This window comes from Sphaeramia orbicularis, chromosome 12, assembly GCF_902148855.1.
Source record: "Sphaeramia orbicularis chromosome 12, fSphaOr1.1, whole genome shotgun sequence".
NCBI lineage: Eukaryota > Metazoa > Chordata > Actinopteri > Kurtiformes > Apogonidae > Sphaeramia > Sphaeramia orbicularis.
Window position 1 is genome coordinate 67,748,575 of NC_043968.1, and position 24,362 is coordinate 67,772,936.

Here is a 24,362-nt window from a genome sequence, read left to right on the forward strand (position 1 = left end):
AGGCTACTTGAACACCTTATTGCGTTATTTCCAAAATAATGCAATTAAGTAAATTCTGTGTTTTCCTTAAAGGCTAAATAAAGGCATTTTCATCATAAATACAGTAAAAGGACACGCGAACCAGAGTGAAAGAAAAAAAGTGACTCCACCGCCCATATAGCCTATATGAATACATTGTTTTAACCATTAAAGACCCTTGACTATTTTTGCTACAACTTCCAAATTTATTTATTTATTTTGTCTTTCTCAAATGATTTATTGCCATTTATTGCTATATTATCTGTATTTTTAATTTTTCAGTGAAAATCATGTATTTTCCTATATTTAATTTACTGATCATGTTGATATTCATAAAAGTTCAGAGTAACTTCAAAAGTTATTAGATCAAATCAGAAGAAAATGAGAGAAAAGTGGCATTTTCAACAAAATATACAATTAACTGAGCATAAGAAGTGTCTCCATCCACTGTCATTTATCCAACTCCATGGGTTTTTACGGGTTAATCAGTGTTGTAGAAGATGACGGTGTTTCCACGTTCAATACGGAGCCTCTGAACATCCAAATGGGTCATATCTGATGACCATGAAAAGATGACAAACTACATTTTACTCTAATTATTTACACGTGTTGATAGAAGTAGTGGATCAACAGGTAGGCTATTAAACATTTTACATCAGCAGATGATTTTGGTCCTTGGTGGATGTTTGGGTCTTTATGAGTTAAATGAAAAATAAAACTGCCTTCAGGTTTAAATTCTTTACGCATTGATCAAGTAACATTATAAGTAACGAAAACACACTCAGCTGCATCCTTTTCAGCCTTTGGAGTCAGGGATGTTTCCTGAACATCGCGGTCCTCATTCGTTCTGAGATTCCGGATTTGGAGTGTGTGTGTTCGGCTCCTGCCCCTCGGCCAGTGGGCCTGTATAATTAAGAACTATTTTAATTCACAGTATCATCTCGATGGGAGTTTTAATCCCTTGTTAAACTCTTGGTAACCTCTCGCTGTGTATTTTTCTCTTATCTGCACCTCTCCCTCTGGGCACTTTTCATTTTCTCTGTGCTCTGGTCACTTTACATAGAACTGCTGTGTTTCCAGCTCGTGTTATGATTCCCTTTAGTGTCCTGACAGTTTTATTTATTTAAAAACACTAAGGTCCATTGTCCTGCAGACCCACTGATGTCATGAAGCAGCTTTGTGAGGCTAGAGCAGGACTTCAACCGCGGACTGATGAGATAAGGACTGAGGACAGTTTCAATGACGGCCCCCTTTTCTTTACAAAAGCTTAGTGAAATACAGGAGAGTCACACACGCACGGTCAGAACAAGGCAGTAATGTTCTTATAATCTGTTTTCTTTTTTCCTCTTCAGAAAAGCGGTTCCATAATAAGCGCTCCATATGGCTGGATATGAGACAGACTCCACGGTGCCACCAGTGGCTGTCATTAGAGGTGTGTTTGTTTTACAGGCTGGTGAGAACAACATTAACAGCGTTTTAACTCAGGGGGATCTTGACACTATGGTGTGACATCACGCGCGGTGCGCACAAGGCCCAGTTCACGCAGCGAAAGCGCAAAGGTGCGAAAAGTCCAATCAGCTCATGGTGATGGAGGAATTACGCACCGACAAAACCTCCATTCCATAGACATTAGACCAACACACACACTGCTGGATTCTAATGATGAAAAGCCCATTTACACACAGCACATACAGAGCAACGCATATACATTTTTTCCTTAAAGAAGCAAAAAGTTGTCTTTTGACTCTAATCCTGACCAGTGAACCTTCTTTATCTGAGTTGAAAACTGCTAAAAGTACCCTAAGCTTTACTTTTTAAAACCTTATTTAAGAAGGAAATTTAACAAAGTCTTAAAAATCAACAATTTTGTGACTGTATTTTTTTGAATATGCTTCTTTATTTTCTCTTTTACGTATCTTTTACGTCTTGTACAGTTAAGTGCGTTTTTACGCGTAAAGCTGTTTGTTGCTGCCACCTTGAGAGCTTGCGTTTCAGATCTCAGAGGACACTTTCATGATTAAATAAACAAAATAAAAAACACACCAAATCAAATTTTATTAGAAAATAAAATGTGAATATAAGAATAATAATTTAAGAAAAAAGCCAAGTGCCAGATTTATTTATTTATTTTAAATTCTTGCATTAGGATAATGTCATTCCTTTAAACGCAATGCAACTGTTAAAATCATCGATTCCATTTAATGACAGTAAAACACTATAAGTGTAGCCTGTTGAGCTGGAGGTTATGCAAAGACAACTGAAGTGATTTTACAAACATGGTAAAGAAAACGTTTGTTTAAAACCGTTCTTGTGCTTTACATCTCCTTCCAGTTTCTTCACCTCACACCAAAGAGTTGCCAGAGAAGTTTCAGAAATACACTTACATGAGTGATGGAACTCATTACCAAAATGCTGCTCTATCCCTCAGTTAGGTGTACCTGTCAGCGAAAAACTGTGAAGGATCGCAGCAAATCAAGCACTAAATTGTGTGTGAAAGCCGCGCTCGGACCGTCAGAGGTTCGTGTCACATACAGTCAGAGGGGAAACAAGCCGTCTCCGTGACAAGTGTTTCTGTACACTCACTCAGTGGGTGTAATGCCATCAAAACACAGGGTCACTCATCTTTTTTCTCCCTCAAATGATGTGTGTGTTGGGGAAGGGGGAGGGGGGGGTTGCAATTTTCCATAAACCACACCCCCTCCTGCTTCCTCTGTCTTGCTCATCCAATAGCCGCGGTGCGCCTTCCTTCGCGCACCGCCGTTTGGATAAAATCTGGCTCAATTGTTGGCGGCGCACACACATCACAACACCAGACAACAGCAGCTCTGTCACACACACTCGCAGACATACACACCGTGTTCCAGCAGCAGAGCCCCATCATTTGGATAATATCACGATACCTGCTGGAGACCGTCTGGTTCTGAATCCCGCTGCGTAAAGGTAAGAACTGTCGTGAATTCTTTTGGACTGACTTGTTAATGCGAGGGGTTTTACCGCCACGTCTGAGAGCAGTTAGTGCTCCGACATCTGAATAGAGACAACACGGCGAGATGTCGAAAACAGCAAACGGACTAGACATGAATTATTTACATATATACATAAAAAATACCCCCATGGCGTGAGACCGGACTGGAGGTTGTTATGCTTCGGTAATGATGAGACATTAATTAGATTTGGATTGTAAGAATGTGGCCCGAGTCCACAGGGAACAGAAAGTTTAAAAAAAGAAAGAAAGAAAGAAACCAAGAAAAAAACAAAACAAAACTAATATTCAGTAAATAACTTTAAGATAATTTAAGGCACGGTGAATAAGAGATGGGCATGATTTTAATTAATAATAAATACATATTAAGCTATGGCCTAGAAAATGCATGAATGCGTTTCTAAAATATATACCCAAGTAGTTTAGTCCAGTGTGGGTTCATTCTTTAATTGCTGATGCAGATCTTTATGGCCTGCTGTAATAATATTAGTAATAATAATAATAATAATAATAATAATAATAATAATAATAATAATAATAATAATAATAATGGAAGAAAAAAATGATATCAAGATTGAAAAGAAAAAGCGTTTTTCCTCATGCGTAATAGTATAGCTCCTTGCGCATGTGCACTCAGTATTTTCACTTATGGAGTAAAAGCAGCTTTTAAAAATAAATATATAAAAATTGGAAAGACCGTCAAATCATTTATTTCGACTAAAACAGGAAAAAAAACATATAATATTTATAAAATATTAGCTGTATTAAAAAAGCAGGAAACGCATTAGTATTAGACACAAAGACAATTTAACACACTGGTATTTTCATAATGTCGGATTGAAAAAAAACAAACAAACCTAAGGACGTAACACTAAACAGTGAAATAAATATATAATATTTATATAAAATAATTAGGCCTACAACAAACATTAAAGCTACAAAGATTAATTTTTAAATAACGGAAATGCAGAAAATATTTTTTTGTGTCAGCACAATGAAGTAATAATGATTTATTTCTTCGAAATCTGATGATAAAATTGTGTATTTTTACATATAGTGTACGTTACTTCTTATTTCATTTTCAGAATGATTTTTAGTGTCTCACACACACATTAGATGACATAAGTTAATAATGAAAGATGCAATGCATAGGTGCCCAAACCGAATGAAAACACCGGAGGTCATGTTGTCAAAATGTTACTGATGGTGAAATGAAACATTCTGTTAATACTCTGAGACACTGATATGAAAACAAGGAAGGAAAAAAAAAACATTTTAACATCCAGTATTTCCAAAGAGTATTTTAGTGATTTAGATAAAACCTTTTTAAGACAGTATCAGTTATATATAAAGTATTTTAATGTCCATGTGGCCCTGTCTGTAATTCCTCATGTGTGTCTCAAGGTTTATTATTTTATAGACTGTTTCTTTTTGTTACTTAGATAATTGTATTTTTGTGAAGCCCTTGGAGACATTACGCTCTGAAAAGTGCTTTACAAAAAATGTTTCCTTACTGAGCTTTACTCCATCCTTTTTACATTGTGGATCAAGTAATATGTTTTGTTCAAATTGTATTATTAGTTAACAACCCCTGACAGTTGTTATATCACAGTTGCACATTTATACTATTTTATTTACGAGATAATTGTTTCCTTATGTCTTTTTCTGTTACATTTTAAATGTCAAAACAGTGATAGGGCAGCCATATAAATGCCATATAATTATCCAATAGAGTCCACAGGAGCCAGTCGAGTTTTTGACTCCCTGTAGAACAAAAAACTTAATATTGTAAAGTGGTATTTTGAATACATTTCCTTTTTCTCTCCCTTCTTTGTTTCCTTTTCTAATGAGATTAATGAGAGCAGACAGTTCTAATTATAAAGACGGTTAATGAAGGGAAATGATATGTGTAGTTGAAGATCTGTTGGTTCATTTATAATTTATGATGGAAACACAGATATGTGAGCACAATATAAGGACCTAAAATATCTGTATTGCCCTCTTACTTTGGCCTCATGAATATACAGAAACAGAAACAAGTACAGGTGAATTGAAGATAACGCTGTCATAGCTCCACCATCATGCAGCATAAAGCTGATCAGAGCCATCTCTTCTAACTAAGCATTTTATGTTTCTTTTTGCAGGCTGGGATTGACAGTGACTCAGGAGCTCCCACTCATGCACACAAGGCAGGACGTGGAATAAAAGCAGTCTAAGTGGGACAGCCTGGAGGAGACAGTCACACTGGTGGACCGAGGACCAGACACTCAGGGATAATATGTCCAACACTGGAAGAGGTAAATAAACAACACACACCAGCCTATCATCTCATCTCACTGTGCTTCTGCATTTGACTGTCTCATTCATGATGGCGAAAAGAAGATTTCTGACTTTTCATGGTTTACATTTTTTATACAGCTATGGAAAGAATGTCATAAATATGACTTGTAAAGCCATCTTCTGTGAAAAAATCAGGTAAAATCCAAGAAAACACACATAAACATGTTTGTTTTTCACTTTCACCAGCTGTATTGAAATGACTGATAGCAAAAAAAGGGGCATTTTTTTCAATAACAAGCAGCATAAAATAAGAACATATGATTTTAATAACAATGCAAAAACAAGGAATCAAGAAGCGCATGTTGAAGCATCATCAGTTGTGTCAAATAGTGTCATCAGTATTTTTCATAGAAATCTGATCATATACAGACAAACTGATGTAGACTACAGCTCTCCATTTTTTTTTATACATTACACTTTAACAACTTTTACATGATTTTTTTAAATGATTGTCAAAGACCATTTCAGGACATGTCCTGCTCAATAAAGAACACATGCATAACAACTACAATTTATAAATATCCTCCTGAAATATATTTGCATGTGATATTTCAAAAAAGTATTAGATGACAACAGTTACATTATAAGTGTTGTCATATAAAAAGACATTCCTCATTCTTTTGTGGTTACACCATTTGACAAGTTCTGGTGGATTCAATCTTACATGTTATGAAAATAAGGATAAAAAATGAAAGATATTTTTCATTTATTGCTTTTTCAGAAGCTTTTTATTTTAGTGGCACTAACTATTAAAAAAAAACTGAATATCAAGAGTTCATGTTGTAGGGTGTTATGTTGAATTTGTTCACAGATGATCTAATGAGTATTTTCAGAGCTGTACATTAAAACTGTTGTGGATTTGTGTGTGTTTCTTTGTCCACGGGCTGTGAATAGTTAAACTGTTATTCTTCCCCTGGTGCTTTGTGCAGGACAGTTAATTGGATGGTACTTAAAGCTGTCACATATAAATGTGAGAAGTGTTTGATCACTACTTCAGCAGGACCAGTCACTGAGCAGCAGGAGGCTAAACGTTTAGTCTATCCATTTCTATCCATATACGTGCAAAAAAGTTTGTCTCCCCGTGTAACAAATTCATGCTTTGTTTTGGCGTGCGCGTGCACTGTTGTCCGCGTGCCCGTGGCCTCGTCACCCCACCACCACCACCACCTCCCCCCACCCTGGGGACTGCTCGGCTTTAATATCCTGCAGGTTGATGAAGCTTGGCGGGGAGATTTTTTTCCACACTCCGCTGGCAGCGTTAATAGAGGCTGCCCTCCTCCTCTCCTCTCCCCTCTCCTCTTCCTCCTCCTCCTCTCTCCTCTTCCTCCTCCTCCTCCTCCTCCTCACTTGGCTTCTTCCATCCCGCCACTGTTTGATGTGGAAATGCAAGCTAAAGAAAAAGGCTTAGAAAAAGACCACAGTCAATGGGTTAAATTAAAAGCAGCACTGCTGTGTTCATGTCCGTGAAGTGTTTGCGCCTTTTCTGCTGAATTGTGTTTGTTAGTGTTTACAGATAGAACAGCAAGAGGACTTTCAATGGCTGGTCATTATTATTTTAAAGCAGTCAGCTTTGACAGATTTATTTTTACATAAGTGCATTCCAGCTGTATAACATATAAATATATTGTAAATAAATACAGTTGAAAATGTTCAGCATGCATTGTCATCATTTACACACAGATCAAAATGAGTATGAATTAATTCAAGTAAAAACATGTTTGTGTGATCAAAATGAATTTGATAAGAAGAACAAATCACAAGTCTATTTCAGCTTATTAAAGGCTATATGCTTAGATAATAAACCTAAATGACTATCTATATAATATGTATTATCATTATCTATATTTTGGTCATAATCTATATTCAAAATTCATAAATTTGTATGAAATACATTTACACTTGTTAATCTGTACATGTTTTTTTACTCTGTGAAAAGTGGAACATCAGTAAATGGTCCATGGTTGAACTCAAGAAATAAAAGTTAAAAGTGTGAATTGAAAAAATTGAAAGTCATTGTTTTTTATATTTTATTTTTAAAGAGTAGCTGCTCATTGACATCATCTTTAATAATCAAACCTATCTTAATGTATAAAACACTTGAAATTTATGGCCATTATATTATGAAAATATTCAGTATGTAGTACATATGAGTTAAAATCTCTCTTAATTCAACAAACGTGCATAACTTCAACAGCTACACTTATGTGTGAGTAATATTTAGTATGAACATGCAGTTTTTTATTTCATTTTTCATCACTTTAGGATCCAAATGTCTTTATCTAGAGTACATAAAAGGAAACACAAAGTTCAGGTGACAAATGACAACTGAAACTAATCTAAAGGAGAACAGTGTAAAATGTCTCCTATGAATTCTGTATCACTTTCAAGTATCGTAATGACTATAATTAATGTTGTCGTGATTTTTATCTACCTACCTACCTATCTACCTGTGAGTACAGGAATAAACAGTATCCCTACAAGTGTAAAACATTGGCCACACATTTCTTAATGTGATTCAATGTATTTAACAGAAGGTGAAAATTTTTATTTTAGCTTGGGGATAAGAAAAGCTCCATTTCAAATGAAATCAATGTTTGTGTAAGTACGTCAGATATCCTAAACTGTGTGCATTCACAGTTTGGTCTCACTGTATTCATATTTAATAGCATCTAACGTGCTTGTCTTTATTTTTCTGAGAATAGACTTTGGTTGAGATTTAGTTATGTCTGTATCACACATGTTTATGCTGCTCATGTGACTCTGCCTCATGTTCCATGACATTTATGATTGTTCATCCTCCTCCTCCCCCAGGTCATGGGGGTCTTAACCAACTAGGTGGAATGTTTGTTAATGGCCGTCCACTCCCGGAGGTGATCCGGCAACGTATTGTGGACATGGCCCACCAGGGGGTTCGGCCCTGTGACATCTCTCGGCAGCTCCGAGTCAGCCACGGCTGTGTCAGCAAAATTTTGGGACGGTAAGAACATCTTACTCAATCAACTTCCTCTTTCTCAGAGATTATTTGACCTTTGAATGTGTCTGTTGACTTTGAAACACACTTTCACCATGTAGTGTTCTTGTAATGGCTGGTGTTGTGCAAAGCAGTGACAATCAGAACTGGAGGAAGGCTGAAATAGTGTCATGACATCATATCATAAATGCACATCTGAGAGGCTCTTGTCATCTTTAACATCCTTCCCTCACCTGCACCTTAGATACTACGAGACAGGTAGCATCAAACCAGGTGTGATTGGTGGGTCGAAGCCTAAGGTGGCCACTCCAAAGGTTGTGGATAAGATCGCAGAGTATAAGAGGCAAAACCCCACTATGTTTGCCTGGGAAATCAGGGACCGACTGCTGGCAGAGGGAGTGTGTGATGGTGACACCGTTCCCAGTGTGAGCTCCATTAACAGGTAACTGATCTGATGTGTCAGCTCAATCCTCATATAAGTTATTGGTTTAATGAAATCAACACTTTGTAACCCTTCTTTAAGGCAAAGCAAGGCAGGTTTTAGGTCAGTAGGAATGATCGGTCTGAAAAAGGGACCAAATCTCCACATGTAAAAACCTCTGGAATGTGATGAAGTTGAAGGGTAAAAAGCCATCAAACAAAGCTGTGCTGCTTATGTTTGTATTGTATATATCTCATCAAGCAGCTGAGAGCAAAGTGAATGAGCGGAAGAGAACAGGCCAAAACATATCCCAGCTGGGACTGAACATTACAGTTATGTTTACACATGTTGATTTCTAGGTATGATATAATATTATGAAGTTGTTTAATTTGGGTTATTCAAGTCATTTTCTGCAACCCTATGTTTATCTAAAATTTGGGATAGATGTTGTCAGTAGTTTTTGGAAGTAGCCAAAATGTTCTTTCCTTAAAACCACTATTCTGGTCTTTTTTCTTATAGTTGTATATTGGTTGGCTTTTATATGAGTGCACAGACAAACCTTTTTCATGCGTCACATTTTACCATCCACTATTTCCATGGGTTAAGGTTAGGGTTACAGGATCATTTTAGGTACTCGCATTTGTCAACCAGACTTGTTGTTGGTACCTCCGGAGAGTTTGTCTCCAAAAATTGTAGAGGAGGTTTTGGGTCTGCGTCTTAATGATGATGTAAGACTTGGAGATGCTATTGAGGTGTTGCCAACGAGTGGAGGATGAAAAAATAAAGATATGGTACTAAACTAAATGCTATGTGGAAGCTGATGTATTAGGTTCAGGGCTGTGTTTGTACCACTGTGTCGCAAGCATCTCCTTAGTTCCTGGAAGCTCTGTCTAGGCTTTTATATACAAGCTAAAGGTAACGTACCTGAAATATCACACTGTTCTCCATTTCAGAATAATACGAACAAAGGTCCAGCAGCCTTTCAACCTGCCTCTGGATGGAAAAGGTCTGAGTCCGGGTCAGACCTTAAGTAAGTTTCTACCAAACTCTCATTTACGTACACGCATACTGTTTCACGCATTCAAGCGTTATAATCTAATGGAAAAGGATTAAGGTTAAAGATGGAGTCTGCCCATTGTTCTGTAGGATTAAGCCCATGACCTTGTGATGAGACGTGTAGTTAAGTGTTGCTGTCTGGGTTTTTTTTCCCCCTCTCAGTTCCCAGTTCAGCTGTCACCCCTCCTGAGTCTCCACAGTCGGACTCTTTGGGCTCCACCTACTCCATCAGTGGTTTGTTGGGTATTCCCCAACCCAGTGCCGAGGGCAAGAGGAGCCATGACGACAGTAAGAATTACATCAAATTAATGACACTCCACACATCAGTGACAGCAAATTTGGAGCAAAAACCATGAGGCTCCCAAATACATACATACACATTGAATTCCTCTTAATGGCAATGTTAAAACAAAGATACTAATACTTTAAAGCAGCGTTTAACAAATATGATTACATTGAGTAAACAACATTTTGTGGTCACATGTCTGTAAGAGTAAATATTCTATTGTATTAACATTCAGGGCCTCGATGATACTGAATTTTTGGGCCAATACCTATACTGTTATTAGGGAGTTAATACTTTACAATAAGGATATAAAGGTCACTATACATAGATTCATAATATGTTATCCAGTAATCCAGGATAATTTAACAAATTTAATCATCCAAAATTAGTCTGACATTAGCACAGTAAATTATATATTAAAAGACACAAATACAACTAAATACCTACAATGTGAATTGTAAAAGTATAGCATTCGTGCAAAAAAAAAGATGCGACACTGGCTGACAACAGAAAACCTTTCTGCCCATGCTGACGTACAGTATCTATGATAGGCCCATATTGACTGGCAAATAATTTTGTTTTGCTGATTAAATAATGTTTTTGCATGGATTCTTAAAAAAAGCAAAAAATGTAAGTCTTCGGACTAACTAAACAAAATATCCTTTCTCAGGTGATCAGGAGAGTTGTCGGCACAGTGTGGACTCTCAGGGCAGCGGTGGCGTCCCAAGAAAACAGATGAGAGTAGATCATTTCTCAACGCAACATTTGGACTGTGGGTTCGATCGTCCACACTACCCACCGGACTCCTTCAGCTCCGCATCTAGCAGCAAGACCGAGCAGGTATAGCAAACCGCTTTTTTATGCACAGCTACTGTATAAGACGAAGACTTTCTAGTGAAGCAAAAAGAAAGCTACATTTTTGCGTGTACACTTTCTTGACAGTTGTCTTCCTGTCAATAGTTAATCTATGTCCATCGTCTGCAGACTTTGTACCCGCTGTCTCTCATCAACGGCAGCTTAGACGAGGCCAAAACCAGTCTCTCGACATCTGGCTCAGCTATTGGACGGAATCTGACCGGACCCCAGAGCTACACCATGGTGACTGGTAAGGATCGCACTATGACATGACCCCCTTTGACCCCTATTAGGATGAGGCACTCAACATGCTGAGTCTTTCCATCAGAACAGTTTACCAACCACTCTGTTATTTTTAACATTTCACTGTTCATTTGTGTTTGCACTTCTGCTCATGTTCATTTCTTTTTGTGTTGATTTTATCACCCACCTGCCACCCCCACCACCATGCTGACTGCTGGCTATACCCACCTCAGACCCCCTACAGCCGCTGCCACTCTGTCTAAAACAGGAAATGTCCCCAGAAGTAGCCAGCACCAGCCCCTCCCCAAACATGGTACCATCCAACCTAGCCTTTGTGGAGCTGCAGGCGCTGCAGAAGCCTGTTTCTGTCAGCAGCAGCAGCAGCTGCAGCAGCTCCAACCATTTCCCCAATGCCTTCAGCTCCTTCTCCCATCATGCACCAGTGTATGGGCAGTTCAGCAGCCAGTCTATCATATCAGGTAATACAGGCATCCATCACATTCTTGCTCATGGTCAGAACACACCAACATAGGTGTATTGCATTTGTGTCCTAATCAGGGGTCTACAGTGATGTTTGCATATACACAAAATAATTTAATTGAAGCTACAATTATTTCTGGATTATTTTATTTTGTCACCAATCATTTTATCTGTGATTTAAAATAGAACAACAGTCATGTAAATCTAAGTTTGCCTGGTCATATGCAACATGGTACCTCCCCTGGCTGTGATATTTAGGCTTCACTATTTCAGATCTGTGTGAAACACACTAACTGATACACAAGTCTGGCCTACTGAAGCTTTAATGAATTCCTCCAAAATCCAGCCTACATACCTTTCCAACCACTGGCAAAGATTATTATTATTATTATTATTATTATTATTATTATTATTATTATTATTATTATTATTATTATTATAAGGAGATTACTGATTTATATGAAAAATATTGTGATAAGGTGATTTTGGTTTGTGGTGACTTTAACACTGATTTGTTGAAATGGAATGAACATGCAAAAACGGTAGAATTTGTAAATACTATGTTTAGTTTGAGTTTTCATCCTGTAATTACAAAACCAAGTAGAATCCCATTGGAAAGCGCAACATTGATTGATAATATTTTTACAAATATTATTGATGGTGAAATAACAAGTGGTCTATTTCTGACTGACATAAGTGATCATTTACCAGTGTTTGTAGAACTGGAAATGAACAACAAATTATCTTTAACCAACTATAAGCAAAAGCCTTGTTTGGTTAGAACAAAGTCACCAGAAGCAATTATGGCCTTAAAGGAGGAACTCATAAATTATGACTGGCATGAAGTTTATGTAGATGATGTTAATGATTCATATAATGCTTTCTTAGACATATTCCTGACATTGTACAACAGACATTGTCCTGTGAAAGAATATAGACAAAATTTTAAAAAGAATAAGAAACCATGGTTAACTAAGGGATTGGAAAGGGCTTGTAAGAAGAAAAACAGGCTCTATAGGGAATTTCTGAAGCACAGAACAAAAGAAAAAGAGAATATATATAAAAGATACAAAAACAGATTGACAGCAATCATAAGAACACATAAAAAGCCTATTATGATCAGTTGTTAGAAAAACATAAAAATGATATTAAAGGCACTTGGAGAGTGTTAAATGATATGATTAAAAAAAGTAATAAAAAGGATTTTTCAATATATGCTGTTAAAACTGGTGACACTGTGATGGAAAAAATTGAGGACATTGTGAATATTTTTAATGACTTTTTTTGTTAATATCGGTCCAAATTTGGCAAAAGATATTACCAAGTGGGAAAAAGATGATAAAAACTTTGATTTTGATATTGAAAACAATAATTCAATGTTTCTTGGTGGAGTTTGTGAAAGTGAAGTGTTGGAAGTGGTCAGGAAGTTTAAAAATAAAAAAATCTACTGATAGAAATTCCATTGATATGTCACTCATAAAACAAGTGATAAACAGTATCCTTCAACCATTCACTTATGTATGCAACAAATCATTTCAAACAGGCACTTTTCCAGAAAATATGAAAATAGCTAAAGTGATTCCGATTTATAAAAATGGTGATAAGCACATGATGTCAAATTATAGATCGGTGTCACTGTTACCACAATTTTCTAAAATTCTTGAGAAATTGTTTGTAAAGAGGTTAGATGACTACGTAGATAAATATAGGATATTAAATGATCATCAGTACGGATTTAGGAAAAATCGATCAACATCTTTAGCAGTAATGGAATTTGCAGAAAATATAGCAACAGCAGTGGATCAGAAACAGCATACTCTTGGTGTTTTTATTGATTTAAGGAAAGCATTTGACACAATTGATCACTCAATATTACTCCGGAAATGTGAAATGTATGGTATAAGAGGTGTGGCACAAAACTGGTTAAAAAGTTATTTACAAAATAGGTCTCAGTATGTATCAATTGGAAATAAAAATTCACAACTTAGAAAAGTAACATGTGGGGTCCCACAAGGTTCAGTTCTGGGACCTAAGTTATTTATACTTTATCTAAATGATATTTTTATGGCATCTAGTAAGTTAAAATTTACAATATTTGCAGATGATACTAATTTGCTTTATTTGGGAGCAAATATGAAACTAATATTAGAAACTGTGGAAAAGGAATTGATAAAGTTAAAAAAAAATGGTTTGATGGGAATAAGTTATCACTTAATGAAGATAAAACAAAATTTATGGTTTTTGGTGGTGCTAGGGGAAATTATGATATAAAACTGAAAATTAATGAAATTGAAAGGGTGTATGAAACAAAATTTTTGGGAGTGATTATTGACCATAAACTCTGTTGGAAACCACAAATAGAACATATCAAACATAAAATGTCCAAGGCTGTTGCGATTCTTTATAAAACTCGACACTTGTTAAACAAAAAATGTTTGCATATATTGTATTGTTCACTTGTAATGCCATATATGTCATACTGTGTGGAAATATGGGGCAATGTGTATAAAACTAATATAGACCCGATAATTAAACTTAAAAAAAAAGCTATTAGAGTCATAAACAAAGCTGGTTATCTCCAATCAAGTAATCCACTTTTTGTAGAATCTGGTTTTCTAAAATTTTTTGATATTGTATAGTTAAAAACAATGGAATTTATGTTTCGTGTTAAAAGTAAAAATCTTCCTCCTTGTATTCAGAAAATTTTTAAGTTAAGAGAAGGAAATTATAATCTAAGAGGGATGTTTGTGTTTGAAAAATGTAAAGTAAGAACAAACATTAAATATCACAGTGTTTCTGTTATTGGTGTCAAGCTATGGAACGAATTGAAGGATGAAGTGAAATTGTGTAGCTCACTGTTGAGTTTCAAAAAGACTTTAATTTGTCAAATTCTGAAGGGCTATGAAAGTAATATGATTATAAAGTGACTTATGACACTGAATGTAGTATAATTTGTGTTTAAGTATTAATCTGCTGCAACTTCAGGTGTGGACTTAGAGTAAGGATGGGAATAGGAGAAGCAGAAATAAGCCTCTGGCCTCAGCTTCTTCCTTTTTCAGTTACAAATTGTGTTAATTTAATGTTTTGTTTTGTTTTTTTAATATGTATGTGTTTTGTATTTAACTGAAATAAACATTCATTCATTATTTTGCATTATCCAGCTAACAAGCTGACAAAAAACAAATAAAAATTATATAGTCTCCTTTGCAGATGTAGTACTTACATTTAAACCCTTCAGCTTTTGTGTTTTAGCCTTGATCATTGTTTCCAATAATTAATTATTCAATATACAAAAAATAGGTCCCACAAAGCAGACTTCGTGGGACTCATGCTTAGAAAAATACATTAAAAATTTCCATAACACCTACATTTTCATTGTCTCTTTCACAATAAAATCAATTTTGGATAAATACTCTTCTCTGCCAAAGGACATAAGAGACAAAACTGTGAATCCAGACCAGAATGTTAGAATTTTAGAGACAGATTTCAATATTGTCTGTGAACAACATCATTGTTGATGAGTTGTTTTAATTTATTACATTTCATAATTGAATTTCAGAAACATATAACTGTATAATCTCAGAGGAAATTCATGTCATTTCATGTAACTGCAAGCTTTTTTCCTGTGGATTTCCAGGGTTTTGTTTGTTTTGCTTTTTTTTTTTTTGTTTGTTTGTTTTTTTTTAATTTGCAAGTTTTTCCTGCAAAGGAATTATTTTAAGAAGTTTTGCTTGTGAACTTGTGTCTTGATTGTTATTTTTCAGTGTTATTCATCAGTTATTATTGTTGCTTTTGCTTAATTTGGCCTTTAAACACAGCCCTGTTCTTTTATTTAATTAAAATTTTATATGATAGGGACAGTACATATAGGTATTGTTAGATTTAAGTATGCAGCCAATGCAATGTATACATCACTTGTAATCATAGTAGCTAATTTACAGCCTGTGTCCTTGGATATTGTCAACACTACAACAAAGGATAAAAATATGGCAGAACAACATTATTACCAACCAAACTAAAAGAGCTTAATGACAGCTCAGGTCAATGCTAAGACCTGATTCAGTGTTTACAGATTTGTCTTTGTTTCAGCCACAGTTTTGCCTTATTACTGAACATTTTTAAATTAGTTAACATTTTTTTTATTTCTGTTGGCAAAGTAATCCAAATCTGAGAGGATTTATTTGAGACAGAGGACTGACCAAATGTTGTTTTGCATTTTGCTGGTTTGGAGCACATACGCAGTGTGTTAAGTATTTTACCCTGCCTTCTGGCAACACTTTAAAAACAGGTCACTGATCCATTTACCAACCCTAAGTTTGGTAAATGGAGGAATCGACAAAACAGGAAATAATCAAGAAAATCCAAGGGGCTGGAACCATTTTTATTAAATACTTTTTGCATGGAAAATTTACTCCAATGGTTAATCTATTTGAAAAATTGCTGCAAGTAAATGATATATTCTTTCTGGACGAGACAAAACCAGAAAAATTCCCATCCGAGCAGCACCCAGTTGGTTTACAGTGGTGTTTTTGTGTGTTCTCAGGACGTGACATGGTGAGCTCCACTCTGCCGGGTTATCCACCTCACATCCCATCCCCTGCTCAGACCGGCTACTCCTCCTCCGCCATCACTGGCATGGTAGCAGGTAAGAGACATACTGGGCTGTTTTCACACAAAAACACCACTCAAATTGAGATTTAAGGCCAAAATAAAAGAGTACAGGCCTTAACTGAGCCCAACAGGTAGAGGGAAAGTAAAGGTGATGAAGGCAGGGACATAAGAAACAGAGGCTGGTTTGTAGATTAACAGGGACACTGCTTCTGTTAATGAGTGGCCTTGCCAGGGTGCTGAACTGTGTTTGTGTGCATATGTGTGCGAGGGTGCACACGGGCCCAGGGGGTACAGGGAACAGGCTGGGGGGTTCCGCCTTGCTGCCCACACCTCCCACCCAGACACCTCTGACCACACATCGCCATGGGAACCAGGGGGCCCAGCCAGGAGACGAAGAAAGATGCAGGGCAGTGTGTTGAGGCAGAGGGCTATGAAATGTGTGTGTGTGTGTATGTGTGTGTGTGTGTGTGCATGCATGCGTTGCTGGTTCTCCATCCTGGTGGGGACTTTAGCCTGAATTCTGACCTGTGGGGATGCATTGTGTCACCATGGAGACAAAAACCAAGCTATTTGAGGATTTAGATTCCGTTTCAGGTTAGAGTTAGAGATTAAGATGTTCAGTGGTGGTGTTTGGACTGGTAGAAGCTATGTTGCATTGGCGGTGGTTTCGCTTAACCCAAAAAGACCCAGACCCGCAGATATCCAAGTGAATTTCCAAGTGAATTTTTCTTTACATTTAACCTTTCCTCAGTGATTTATCAGCATTTATTATAATGTTATTCTCTGTACTTTATATTTTTCAGTGTAAATGATGCATTTTTCTGCATTTAATTTACTGATAATGTGGATATTCATAAAAGCTCAGAGTAAATTCCAAGGTTATTATATCAAAACAGAGAAAACTAAAGCAAAACTGACTTTTTCAGCAAAAAATATTATTAAGTGAACATAAAGCAAGTCTCTCCACCCACTGTCATTTATCAAACTCGATGGGTTTTACTGGCAAATCAGTTTGATAGAAGATGACAGTGTTTCCACATTCACTATGAGGCCTCTGAACGTCCAAATGGGTTATATCTTACGACCATGAAAAGTATGTATCCTATTTACTTAGTGTTTGGGGCTTGTTAACAAACACATACTGCAGCACATGATGTTGTCCCTTTCATATACTGCAAAGACTATCACACCAGACGGAAGCCAGATATTCCTAAATACAAACAAATGTTCTTGTATTTTGGGTAAAAATCTGGTAATGGCATTAATATATTTTGCTTAGATTTCTTCAAGCTAGAATAAAGGTCTAGCCACTGAACGATCTGAAAACAAGGGAAAAAAGTTGTGTCATAACATCAAAACAAGCCAAGAAAATATGGAAGAATATAGAAATGTAGTAGAACGTATGTGAATGGTGTTACTCTTAAAACAAGGAAAATACTCATGTTCCTCTGCAGGGATATGATGCAAGCCATTGATTAATCTTGTTATAGGTTCAGTCTGGTTTAATGTTGACTGAAATTTCTTAATAAGACAAACTTAGATATAAATTCTTGACATGCTCAACAAGACAATTTAAGTCTCATTCACCAGAAACAAGGCCTTTTCTGTTCTATTGAATTTCCTGGTTTTGCACTGTAATTTCATATCCTACATGACTGTGCTTGTATTTGGATGGTTTGTGGACTAAACGTCTGCTGCTGTGCTTAAGGTGAGGGTGAGAAGTTAGGGGTGTCCTCATAGGGATAGAGGAACAAACATGTGTGTGATGTGCCTTTTTTATTTGAAGTCTGTCCTTCGAAGCGCGAAATGAGAGGGTCTGATTTATTATTTTTCTGGTGGGCTCGCAGTGAGGAAGCGTTGATACACAATTACTGAGTGAAAGGGGGGTGTAGGGGGTAGGGGGTCAGGAGAGGAGGAGGAGGGTGGAGCGATTCATTCCAGCCAACATAATTACCAATTAGATATTGGAATGTTAAAAAAATTAAAGGAAAATAAAGGGAGAAGGAGGAGTGCCAGAGAGGCTGTAGCAGGAAGTGCAGGACAGGGAAGAAGAGGGGGGTATTCAGAGGGCACCATGCAAGAGGCCAGAGAGCAGCTACATGTACGCACCACTGGTTCGAGGGATTTTACCCTCAGTCATCCACCTGCGCTGCAGATTAATGGTTTACAGGCTGCACTAACTGTTGGTGAGTTATGAGCTAAAGCTGAGCTGGCACACATGAGTAGCCAACGCTACAGAACTCATGGTGATGTGTGTTTGTCTGCTTTTAATTTTCTTTAAAGAGTATCAGCTGCAGCTATTGATTATTTTCTTCGGTTCAATTCGATTGAACAATTATTTGAACAGGTTAAAAAAAAAATTGTAAAAATGTAAAAAAAGACATGTCTGAAAATGACAAACAACTTGTCCTTTATTCCAGAACCAGCTGAAACAACCACAAAAAGTATAAAATAAATTAAAAGCATATATAAAAATATCTGTATAGAAATACCAACGACAGGAATATAAGTATATATAAAAATATCTATCGCTAGTTATATAGAAATAACTCAACAGTAGAACCAGTATTCAGCAGCAACAAAATTAAGGAAACAAAGCATCCATTTAGGAAAATTGTAATCAAATTATTTTTTTTAAATCAATTCAGGTCGATTAATTGATTAATAATTTCAGCTCTAGTATCACCTTTGTGGCGTCAGTTTATTATGCCCAGCTTTGGGAAGTTACATGTACAGTAAGGAATGGATTACAGTGAGTGAGATTTAAAACAATGACTCAGAATGCTGGCATTGACAAAGAACAGGATCTAAGGGTGTAGAATATACACCTGAGAATATGTCATTTTCACTATTTAAAACACATATATAAGTGGTGCTTTTTTTCCATTTCATTTACTGCTCCAATAGAGCTGAACCATATTTTAACCCACAAAGACCCCAAAACATCTACTGATCTAAAATGTTTAAAAACTGCTGATCCACTAATCCTTTCAATGCATGTAAATAATTGATGTAAAATTCAGTTTGTCATCTTTTCATGGTCATCAGATATGACCCATTTGGATGTTCAGAGGCTCCGTAGTGAACATGGAAACACTGTCATCTTCTACAACATTGATTCACCCGTAAAACCCATGGAGTTGGATCAGTGACAGTGGATGGAGACACTTATTTTATATTCAGTTAATATTTTGTTGGAAAAGTCATATTTTCCAAATTTTTTCCTAATCTAGTCTGATAACCTTTGAATTTACTCTGAGCTTGTATGAACATCTTCATGATTAGTAAATTAAATATAGGAAAATACATGATTTTCACTTGGGAAAGACACAAAACTAATTTGGAAGTTGCACCAAAAATTGGCGTGAGTCTTTAGAGGTTCATAGCATAAACAGCATAGAATAAAGTGTTGACACGCAAACTACACGTGTCTTCAACCAACATTTACACTCTCATGCATCCTAGTGTTTTGGGGTTGGTTTGTTTTTTCAGGAAAAAGGTTATATGTAGAATGAATATAACAGTTCAGTTGAAGTAGAAATGTCCTGATTAAAAAAAAGGTATAGAAAATTATTAAACATTGCTGTATGTTGTCCATGTTGGTTTAAATCGACCCATTTCAGACTTTTCAGGTCCATTATCCAGGTTAAATATATCTATCTGCTCCTCTCATGTGGATGTGATCTGACCTGGTTACTGATGGTGTTTTTTCTTTCCTTCAGCAGGTGCAGACTACTCGGGTCAGTCCTATAGCCATTCACCTTACTCCTACAGCGAAGCCTGGAGGTTCACTAACTCCAGTATACTGGGTCAGTAATAACACTCACATAACACCAACACTGAAAAAAGACCACACGGGCGGGGGGGGGTCTGGTACAGTACCAGAAATTCTTGATCTCAGTCCACTCCTCAATTAATCAGCTAGTATCACCACAACCCTAAGCAAAATAGGAATCCGTTCTTCACTTTGATAGAAACTAAGATGCCTGTTGAACTGAGCAATATATTGAAAATACTTTATGCATTATTAAGTGGATAAATCAATCAATTAAGTAAATTTGGAACCAAACCTCTAACTAGGTGATTCTGGGTGCAATTTAAATGTTTTCCTTCCAGCTATTTTTTTCATCAAAGTTAGTCATTCTGATTTAGAGGTTGAATATTAGCCATGAGAGCCACATTTGCCTCATACTGATAGTCTGATAAACATGCTACTGATATCACTGACTAATGCTGCCTTCACATGCAATCAGGAAGATGATCCTTTCCACTAGTGAATTCGAAATTATGAGTGCATCATGTTCAAGTGCTTTCGTTGTCGTAGCAAAATAAAAATGGCCGACACACAATTGATGGTGACCTGCTACTTGGGTAAAACAGTTTTGGATGTGTTAATTCACCTGCTACAGCATTATATATATATATATATATATATATATATATATATATATATATATATACACACACACATACATACATACATATATATATATATATATATATATATATATATATATATATATATATATATATATATATATATATATATATTTTTTTTTTTTTTTTTTTTTTTTTTTTTTTTTTTTTTTTTTCAAATTGTGTATATTATAAATGTGTAAAATCATCAGCTAACAGCAGCAGAACATTAATAAAAGCATTTTTTATCATTTGAAAATTATCCCTAATAGCTCTCCGCCATGTTGAAAAGGTCAAAGGTTATTTTCATCTCTGCTCGTGTATCAAAATTTTCCCTCAGTTCTCCAAGTGGAAAATACAATGTGATGGGACATTCAAGTCCAAGTTCGTATCTAGTATTTACCATAATTCCCAAAACATGTGAAGGCAGGATAATTCACTTAATTAGCCATATTGATTAGCATGTCTGTCTCCTGTCAAGTCACTTTTACTTATATAGCCTAAGATAGGAAGGTTATAATGAGAGTATAATATGGAAAAAAACACAGAAAATAAACTGATAGTAATTTATCTCAATATCTTGATCACAAAGGTGAATGTACTGTACATGAAGTCAAAGATCTATTCTGCATGGCATGTACCATAGAATGTGACACTGTACCTTTTGACCAAAGATGAAGCTGAAGTAAACAATGAGTACAGTAGTTTTAGATCCATTACTGGGTTAATGCCATGAAATTCAACAGCATTTGATCATAACTTAACTAAAGCTGAAATTTTCTTGGTTTTTCTTACCATTATAACACCTAAATTTCAAATACGGAGAAAGCGCCACGCTGAGAGTGCTCTAAGTTTTGCTCCTAGCACAGGAAGGTTCAGATCCTTTCACTGTCGTTTCACTGCACTATCTCTCCTTTTTCCATATTTGACATCATGTCCTGATTAACCCTCCGGTATCACGCCCAGAGAGGCCCTTCCTAACCACCAAAAGTACCATCAATCATCTGCCCATAACCGTAGTAATGTGAAAATGTTTTTCATACAGTTTGCTTTTTACATTTTTTTGTATTTCATCAACCTGATCATTTTAATTTATAGCCATTTAGAAAAATACCAAAACGCTCAATAATTGTCATGTTTTTAAGCTTTAAATGGCATGATTCTAATGTAAACAAACCATATTTTTTGATACAATTTTTTTTTTTCAATTTACTACTTAAAAATTGGAATTTTTGTTTTTTTGTGTGTGTGTTTTTTTTTCCCAGCCTGGTGTATGTCAATGATTAACAGCAAGATTGGTTAAAATGTATTATTCTTTTTGTGCTAGGTGAAATGTTCTAAAATGTGTCAATGTACATTGAGAATACTAGTGTATTAATTTTCTGATTTTAGTGGCAGGATCAAAATTTTAAAAATCATGCAAAAATTAACAACTTTTGAAGTCTGATCTAATACAAATTGTGAAAAATAATATGAGCTTTTATAACATGAAGTGCAAAGTGTGCATAACATACTCACCCAGATACTGGAGGGATAATAGAAACAAAAGTTCTCTGCTGCTGTGATTGCTTAAGAGTCAGGACTGGAGTAAGGATTAGACCAGAGAAACAGAGAATTGATAAAGACTCCTTATCTGCTGCATCAGCTCCTTCCAGTTCTCAATCCTTCAACCTGTGTGTCCTCCTCTCTCTGCAGGCTCACCCTATTACTACAGCTCGGCGTCCCGCACAGCAGCGCCGTCTACAGCTGCCTACGACCACCTTTAGTGCTGGAGAGACTCAGACTGATTGTGTGGAAGTCACTGAAAAACTGGATGTGAACTACAGACTGATGAATCCACAACACATTCCCCACCCTCGTCATGGTCCACACCTTGTTTTCTGTTATTTATTTGTCTTCAGTTAGACCACCTTGTTGACTCGTGCGTTTACACACTCCTAACACTGAACTCCTCCCAGGGCCCATTTGCAGAAACACACATGGTGCATATATTTTCTAATGCTGTTTTGGCCAAAGACTTTGTTTCTGCAGCTTGAAACCACTGATCAAGTCAAGAGGAATATGCAATGTCTTTATACTGAACTATGCCTGCTTTTGTTTACAAAATGTGAATTCTGTTCCATCCTCACACACATGTTTTTGTTTTGTTTGTTTTTCCCCGTGAATTCACATTTTAAGACCTTAAATTTACACCAGAAGATAACACAATGAATCATAATGCCTACAAAACACTCACAAATTCCCCTCAAAGACAATTAGAGCTTCTGTTTAACAATATGTATATATTGTAAATGATGAATTTATTACGGGGAAGCGATGCAATTTGACTCAGAGAATGACTGAGAAGGGACGGGGATAGTGATTTAAAACCAATATGGCTTGATATACATTTGTTTTGCTTCAGATATGTTTAGTTTGATGTCATGCTAAGGTTCTGATGTTTGGTAAGAACTGTGACTATTTTTTCTTACACTGTTATTAATATTATTAAAGATGTAAATAAGGAATTTCTAAAATTATTTTAATTAAAGCATGACAAATTTACAATAGTTTCTGCTGTTTTTTTAACCTTCAAAATCCTAAACATTCACAGCAACTAAAATCATCTACTGATCTAAAATACATGACAACTTCTGATCCACTAATCATATCAGTCCGTATAAATAATTGGTGTAAAATGCAGTTTGTCATCTTTTCTTGATTATCAGATATGACCCATTTGGACATTCAGAGGCTCCATAGTGAACGTGGAAACACCATCATCTTCCGCAACATTGATTTTAGGAGTAAAATCCATGTACTATAGTTTTATTTATTCAACTTCATTCATTCATACATTTATTCAATCATATAATTTGATGGGGAAAAAAACCTTTTCTTCCATCTTTACGATAATAATGTTTGAATTTACTCTGAGGTTTTAAAAACATCTACAGGATCAGTAAATTAAATATAGAAAAAACAAAAAATGTAGAGGGTACTATAATAATAAATGGTCATAAATAAAGTTAAATGTAGAGGAAAATTTTACAAAATAGTTCTAGGTCTTTGAATTGCTTGAGAAGCAAGAGAAATGTATTTTATAAATTAAAAGTAAAGTGTGTGATTTTTTTTTTCAAGCCCTGTTACAAAAATAGTCATGCAAAGTACTGATGTGCGTTGACTAATATTATTATTCTCATTATTATTACTTATTGAAGTTTTCACCTCAGCTGCGTGATGTGAATGTTCCAGTTTTTCTCAGATCAGCTGTTTAAAAGGACAAAATCAATGATCCCGAAAACACGCGCATCTGTTTAATTTCTTCTTTTATTTTCTGCATCATGTAGTTTTATTTGCAATTATTTCTTCCCTCTTCGCGGTCTCATTATCGCCGCGCGTTAACGAGGCCACGGTTCGGCGGTGCCGCGGCCCACCTGGTGCCACGACGCGCACGCGTGGGGACACCCCGTGAAGGATGGGGGGGCAGGGTTAGCAGGGTGCTCAGTCAGATGCCTTGTTTTTTTACTTGTATACATTTGTACTTTTGCAGGTAGATTTTAACATTGTAATGGTGTAGGTAAATCAGTCTGAGGTAAAATTATCATTATAAATAGACAGTTTTTATTGTGTCTAAATATAAATTTTACATGATGAATTGTTAAATATTAGGGTTTGTTTATTTATTTATTTATTTATTTAT

At 36.0% G+C, this 24,362-nt stretch overlaps 1 protein-coding gene across 7 annotated transcripts; it reads left to right on the top strand.

Annotated features, from left to right (window-relative positions):
• Window positions 1–2,822: 2,822 nt before the first annotated feature.
• On the top strand, window positions 2,823–23,224 carry pax8 (paired box 8). Of its 7 annotated transcripts, XM_030151120.1 has the most exons (13): window positions 2,823–2,958; window positions 5,146–5,298; window positions 5,420–5,476; window positions 8,153–8,318; window positions 8,557–8,754; window positions 9,687–9,763; window positions 9,952–10,077; window positions 10,746–10,915; window positions 11,060–11,180; window positions 11,407–11,652; window positions 16,197–16,298; window positions 19,987–20,073; window positions 22,376–23,224. In XM_030151120.1, the coding sequence occupies exons 4-13, from the start codon at window positions 8,182–8,184 to the stop codon at window positions 22,444–22,446; spliced, it is 1,335 nt and encodes a 444-aa protein (XP_030006980.1). In that variant the 5' UTR covers window positions 2,823–2,958; window positions 5,146–5,298; window positions 5,420–5,476; window positions 8,153–8,181; the 3' UTR covers window positions 22,447–23,224. The 7 variants fall into 7 exon arrangements, with proteins under 7 accessions (XP_030006980.1, XP_030006977.1, XP_030006978.1 ...); XM_030151117.1 differs by lacking the exon at window positions 5,420–5,476; XM_030151118.1 differs by lacking the exon at window positions 5,420–5,476 and having other exon boundaries at window positions 19,990–20,073.
• The last annotated feature ends 1,138 nt before the right edge of the window (window positions 23,225–24,362 follow it).

Coding starts and splice junctions, on each gene's coding strand:
- pax8 (XM_030151114.1), top strand. CDS start 8,116: ATGACATTTATGATTGTTCATCCTCCTCCTCCCCCAGGTCATGGGGGT. Junction 10,078..10,745: donor CAAGAGGAGCCATGACGACA/GTAAGAATTACA, acceptor ATCCTTTCTCAG/GTGATCAGGAGAGTTGTCGG. Junction 16,299..19,986: donor CATCACTGGCATGGTAGCAG/GTAAGAGACATA, acceptor TCTTTCCTTCAG/CAGGTGCAGACTACTCGGGT.